The sequence below is a fragment of the Lipotes vexillifer genome, unplaced genomic scaffold (genome assembly GCF_000442215.2).
Source record: "Lipotes vexillifer unplaced genomic scaffold, Lipotes_vexillifer_v1.1 scaffold395, whole genome shotgun sequence".
In the NCBI taxonomy this organism is placed as follows: domain Eukaryota; kingdom Metazoa; phylum Chordata; class Mammalia; order Artiodactyla; family Lipotidae; genus Lipotes; species Lipotes vexillifer.
In genome coordinates, this window is record NW_006797390.1 from 3,289,883 (window position 1) to 3,295,882 (window position 6,000).

At 59.5% G+C, this 6,000-nt stretch overlaps 1 protein-coding gene across 2 annotated transcripts in view; it reads right to left on the minus strand.

Annotated features, from left to right (window-relative positions):
• Positions 1–442: 442 nt before the first annotated feature.
• GPR162 (G protein-coupled receptor 162) overlaps positions 443–6,000 on the minus strand; it is a 24,349-nt gene continuing 18,791 nt past the window's right edge. The window contains exons 6-9 of one of the 2 annotated variants that reach the window (XM_007469403.1): positions 4,143–4,440; positions 2,237–2,426; positions 1,486–1,643; positions 443–1,182 (exon numbers count right to left, since the gene is read on the minus strand). In XM_007469403.1, the coding sequence (XP_007469465.1) occupies positions 643–1,182; positions 1,486–1,643; positions 2,237–2,426; positions 4,143–4,157 (903 nt within the window). In that variant the 5' untranslated portion in view covers positions 4,158–4,440 and the 3' untranslated portion in view covers positions 443–642. Of the gene's footprint in view, positions 1,183–1,485; positions 1,644–2,236; positions 2,427–3,140; positions 4,441–6,000 lie in introns of both variants that reach the window. The other variant, XM_007469402.1, reaches the window with a different exon arrangement.

Genomic DNA, 6,000 nt, shown 5'->3' on the forward strand with positions numbered 1-6,000 from the left:
CAAAGAACTTTCGAATGCAGCAGGGAGGGGGGTAAACTCCAGGTGTGTGACACCAAGTCTGCTCAAATCCTTTCCTGCCCAGAAAGTGCGCGCATACAGATTTGGGGAAAGGAGCAGCGCTGAGGCATGGGAGATAGAGACGTCCTCTAAAACCACCTCCACAGATCTCAACGAAGATCCTTCAAACCCCAAACCAGCCAACTCAAGTGTCTCCCTATGTCCTCCCCCCTCCACACCGCCCTCCCGCCCAGCCCAGCCCAGCCCAGCCAGGCCCGAGGTGCTCTCATAAGGCCGCATCTCTGTGAACGTCTGTTTGTCTTTCTCCGTGTGTATTTCTGTGCCTCTGTCCAGTGTGCCTGCTCTAGTTTGTCTTCTGTGAGCCAATCCACCCCCCGAGCCTCTGACCATCCCCTTTGCCACCACAGCACACTGGACACAGAGGTTTCCATGGTGACACTTCAGACTTTAATACATTTTGCTAGGGATGATGGAAGGTGAGTCAGGCATCTGGTCACTTGGATGGGAGACAGCAGGGGTTCCATCCCCCCAGAGTCTGGAGGCAGCTGCCTCAGGCTCAGGGACAGAACGAGGCCTTACGCACCCAGGCCCCCCCACCCCCGAGTCCAGCAGGCCTACTTGGGCTCACAGGGTCAGCTGGGAGAAGATGGGGTTACCTGGGTCCCAAGATCCTCCCCAAGCTCTTGCACTCCCCTCACCTCCTGTCAGGGAGCAGCGTCGCCCTGCACTTAGCCCCAAAGGAAGTCCAACGACTCTGCTATCAGGGGACCCAAGGGAGAGTCGGCGGGGTGAGACTCCCAGCGGCCTGGGCCGGCGAGGAGAGGGCCCTGGCGAGGCCGTCGGAGAAGGCAAAGGTGTCTCGTCAATGAAGGTGGTGATCTCCTCTCGGAAGAAGCCTGGACCCCGTGGGGGTCCCCCACCTGACCCCAGAACCCCGCCCTCCAGGAACTGGCGAAGGCTGGCCAGCCCCCCACCTTCAGCCTCCTCCTCCTCCAGCCTTTGTCTTGGTCTCAGGTACTCAGGAGGGCCCCCTAGGGCCCTGCTCTGGGCTGGGAGGACCCGGATGTCATCAGAGGATGACCACTTGTGCAGGAAAGAGCCAGGTGCCCGAGGAGTAGAGAAGATGTTGGTCTCATCGTGGGACAGACGGCGGGACAGAGGGACCTGGGGAGAGGAGCAAGTAGACCCAGGGGTGCTGCCGGGACAAAGGGGGTAGAGGCAGGAACCAAAGTGGGGACTCTGCAAGATGGCTCCACCCCTTACACTTCTGCAAAACATCCTCTGATGGGCAAACCTGGTTCTGAGCGGCCTGAAGGGGAGCCTCCCTTGCCATGCCTTCCTTTCACCTACTCCTCATGTGCCCTGCAGTCTGGGGCTAGGGAATCGGGGGTCGGGATGGATAACAGAGACTGGAGAAAAGGAGTGAGGGGATACCCAGAACAGGAGGTGTACTGCCTAGCCCCATACCTGTAAGTAGTGGACCCTCTCAAGAGGGGGAAAGAGCATGTGCCTTCCAGGCAGCAGCTTCACTTGGGTAGGGTCCCTGCCCCCTGGTCCTGTGGCCCCGTTGGCATCAAAGCGAACTTTGCACACTCGGCCATCTGCATAATCATCACAGCCCCCATCTAGGAGAAAAAAGGGGCAGAGTGGTTACAGGCAGGGAATACCCTCTTCCCCACCCCCTTTAAAAGCTCCCACCCCCTTATAAGCTCCCCAGAGAATCCTGTTTCCATTAGTCTGTAAGCTCCAAGAGGAAAACAAGAGTGGCCAACGTCTGTTGCATTCGGTGCTGAGTCCCTAGCGATTCATACACACAGACACACTTATCTGAAACAGTTACCCCTGGCCCCCCAATCCCACGCCAGGAGCTGTCCCTGTAGCTGGGGAGTCTCTCTCAGGAAGCTTAGCTCTCCCTTGGTTCTACAGCCTTCCTTTATGGTCGTGTTAGTTCTCTGGACTGTTTCTTAGGCTCGGCGGAGGCTGAGCTGGCTAGTGTGGCCTTCGAGGGGGAACAGACACCGAGAGGAGGAAGCAGTGGGTGTGCATCGGCGTGATGACTGGGGAGAGGGGAGCCACGAGTCAACCCAGGGGCGCTGCAGGTTCTGTCCAGCAGGGGGCACTCCAGGGCAGCCCGTCCCCACAAGGAAAAGGGCTGGTAGGAAAGGGCAGGGAAGGGAGCCGAAGCCTAGGAAAGCGAAAGCCCAGCCCCTCCTCTGACCGTCGTCGCCATCCTCCTCGGACATGATAGCCACGCACTGCTCCCACACCGTGCGCACGTCGGCGCGGTAGCGCTCGCAGGACCAGATGAAGGAAGGCAGCAGCAGCGTCTGTGCCATGGAGCACCACAGCACAGCCAGCACCATCCAGGGGGGAGCCGAGTCCGACTTCAGGGAGAAGAAACTCACCACCTGGCAGGAGGATGGAGAGTGGCCCCGGGTCAGGGCCCAGAGCCGAGGGGGCCCACTCGACCCCAGGTCCGACATCCTAGTGCAGCCGGGGGCGGGGCAGGAAGTCAGGAGCGGATGGTCCGGATCGCATAGGATCGGGACAGACGCAAAGATGGAGGTGAAGGAGGTTGAACAGAGGGGAAGGGACTGACTCGGGGGAAGATCAGGGGAGAGCGTACTGGAGAGAAAGCCCAGGGGTGCAGAGGGAGAGGAGCAGACGCGGGCCAGTAAACTTGCAGACCGACGGAAATTCGGAAAGAGGGACTAGATGGGGATGCAGAAAGCTGGGGGCGGGGGTGGGGGGTGAGCTCTCTGGGGTTGCCACCCAGGGGTGCTCAAGACCCTGTTGTATCCGGAGGGAGTTCGGGAGTGGAGTGTGGAGCTTAGCAGCTGGGTGATAGGTCTGGGGGGCTGAATAGTAGAGCTGCAGGATAGATGATGGAGCCAGAGGACAGGGCGTGGGACGGAGGGATGGATGATGGAGTTGAGTACTGGTCACTGGCGAACAGGCTATGGAGCTGGGCTAGTGGGAACTAGGAGATGGATGATGGAGATGGGGGTTCACCAGTGGGGCTGGGTAGAGGAGAGGAAGATGGACGATGGAGTTAGAGGTCAGGTGGTCATGCTGGGGTCTGGATATTGGAGAGAGCAGGTGGCGGGGAGTCCCAATCTCACCAAGATGGGCACCCCTGTGAGTGAGTCATAGAGAAAGACGATGGCGCTGACCAAGTTGGTGACCTGCAGGGATGTCTTGGCCGACTCGGACCCATCCAGCGAGGACCGCCGCTTCCCTCGGGCATCCTCCACCACAATGGCCGGCACCTCAAAGGCTGGCCGGGTGCCCAACCCCCCTGGCCCACCCCCCTTGGCCCCGCCCCCAGCCCCCGCTCTCCGGGCCTGTTGAGCCCTCCGGGGCCGGGCCCACAGCGTCTGGTAGAAGGTGATGGCCACACAGACCAGCCCCATGACAATGCCCCCAAGTAGCAAGAGGCTGAAGCAGACGCCAAAGCCGAGGCCAATCTTGGAGACTATGAACTGGCAGCCGCGGGCATAGTAGCGCTCGCCGTTGTTGTGCCAGCCAATGGAGGGCAGCGTGGAGAGGATGAAGCTGACCATCCAGATGCCCATGACAGCATGCAGTGCCTGCTTCTTGGCGTTGCTGAGGCGGTAGTTGACGGGCCAACGCACCATCCACATGCGGTGGTAGGAGAGCGAGGCGACGGTGAAGCAGGTGGCCAGGGCCAGCGTGTAGTAGGTGGACACAAAGACCTTGCAGATGCTTTCGTTCCAGTCATAGTCGGAGGAGGCCTGGCGCCGGAGCTGCACCACAGCGAAGGTGGTGAGGGGCACGGCCGCCATGAGGATGTGCGTGCCTGCCAGGAAGCAGAGCAGCAGCTCCAGCGGCTTGTGTTTCTGCTGCTTGGCCGAGATGCTGAGGATGATCCAGGCGTTGGCCAGCAGTGCCAGGAGCCCGCAGGCCAGCCAGGACAACGCGTTTGAGCGGAGGGAGGCCTCCTCTGCCCCCGCCCCACCCCGAGCCATCCTTCGTCGGTCCCCCCACCCCCCTTGAACTCTTGGGGGTGGGGGCTAGGTCTCACCCAGGAGCCCCACTCACACGCACCCCCATGATGCCCACAGTCCTTGCCCTGGAGTGAGGCAGGCCGCCCCTAGGCCTACCCTAGTGCTCAGCATTGCACGACTGACCCAGCTAAGGTCAGGTGTGGAGGGCAGGGGAGGAGGCCGAGGGTCAGCAGAGGTGGTCCTCCGCCTCCATGCTGGGTGGGACCCTTCCAGAAGTATCCCTGTAGTTGACGGGGGAGGCAAGCTGACCGCCTTCCCAGCTAGGAGGCTGGCTGGGAAGCCCTGGTCCCCATGTCAGGACTTCCAGCTGTCTTCTGCCTCTGGTGCTTGGCCAGTCAGGGGTCTTCTGGATGCCTCAAGGGGCATGGGGGCGGGGCTCAGCCGCCTGGACACACTGCAAGGGAGAGATGAGGTGTGGAAGGGGCGGAGCAAAGGTGGGGTCTAGGCTGGTCTCCAGCTGGCACCCAAGGCTCCCTTCTCTTGAAATGATAGAAATGACTGGTTACTAGGGGTCATGGGATCATTCAGAACATTCTCCTGCCTTAAAGCAGACGGTCACTCTAACACCCCACACGGATGACAGCCCTGCTTTCCAGACCTCCAGGAAAGAAGGTACTCTGACCTCCTGTCTCCCATCCTTCGTCAGCCATTTTTCCTGCTTCTGGCGCTCCCGGGTCCCTCTTTCTGTCCCCTGCTCAGCACTCCTCAACCGCTATCTTCACATCCCTGAATCTCTCCTCAGAGCTACCATGGCAGAGGCAAGACTTGTTTCTTCTTGAGGGCTCACTGGAAACTGGGATATGGCATTACAGTCATCCCCCAACCTTCCAGGCTCCTGGGTCCAGGGGTCCAGGTGCTCAGTTCCATCTCCCCAAGCCTGCATGATCACCCGCCCACTCACCGGGTATCTGGGAAGATGGGAGAAAGGAGGCTGGGACCGAGGTGGGGGTGGGGTGGGGTGAACTATATGTATATATATTCTTTTTCATATTTCTTCCATTATGTTTTACCACAGGATATCGAATATAGTTCCCTGTGCTATACAGTAGGACCTTGTTGTTTATCCGTTCTCTATGTAATAATTTGCATTCGCTAATCCCAAACTCCTAATCCAACCCTTCTCTACCCACTCTCCCTCTTGGCAGCCACAAGTCTGTTCTCTATATCTGTGAGTCTGCTTCTGTTTCATAAATATGCTCATTTGTGTTGTAGTTTAGATTTCAATTCTACATACATGTAAGTGATATCATACGGTATTTGTCTTTCTCTGTCCCCTGCCCTGAGCCTCAGTTTCCCTCTGATGGGAAGGAGGATGTTCTGAATTTGGTGACTCTGAGCTTCATCGAGACCTGGGGAGGGGGTTCAGAGGAACTCGGGTGAAAGCCTGAAGAGAGTGGAGGCAAGAAGGATGGGCATAATGGCTTTGGGGTAAGCGAGGTAAAAATGGGGCACATCAGTGGTAGGGTCTGTTTCGTGTAGCAGACCCTTAGACCCTTGCCCTCCCCAAGAGGTCCTAGTCCATCCCCCACCTTTGTCTTCCCTCGGAGCCCAGTACACCCTAGTTGCCATGGCAATGGCCAGCTAGAGGGAGATGGAGGGAATCGGTCAGGAGCGCCCCCCATCTCCCCTCCAGCCTTGGACCCCTTCCCATCCACACCCACCCAGGCCCAGAGGGTGGGCTCAGGAAGAAAGAGCTGGGGACTCGGAAAGGGAGGGAGGCAGGAAGGATGTGAAGGACAGAGAGAGGAGGTGAAGGACGGAGAGAGATCAGAGGAAGGTGGGAGGGGGTCCGGGGTGACTCCAGGGCGGAAAGGGGTCCCTCGCCCTTCGAGGTAAAGGGGTAAAAGGTCAGGCGGCTCCTCCCTCCTGCGGGCCACCCACCGCGGTCTCCAGGGCAGAAACAGCAGGTGGCTGGGGAGGAGGGGCCGGCCCGAGGGGGAGAGGAGGCGGGGGG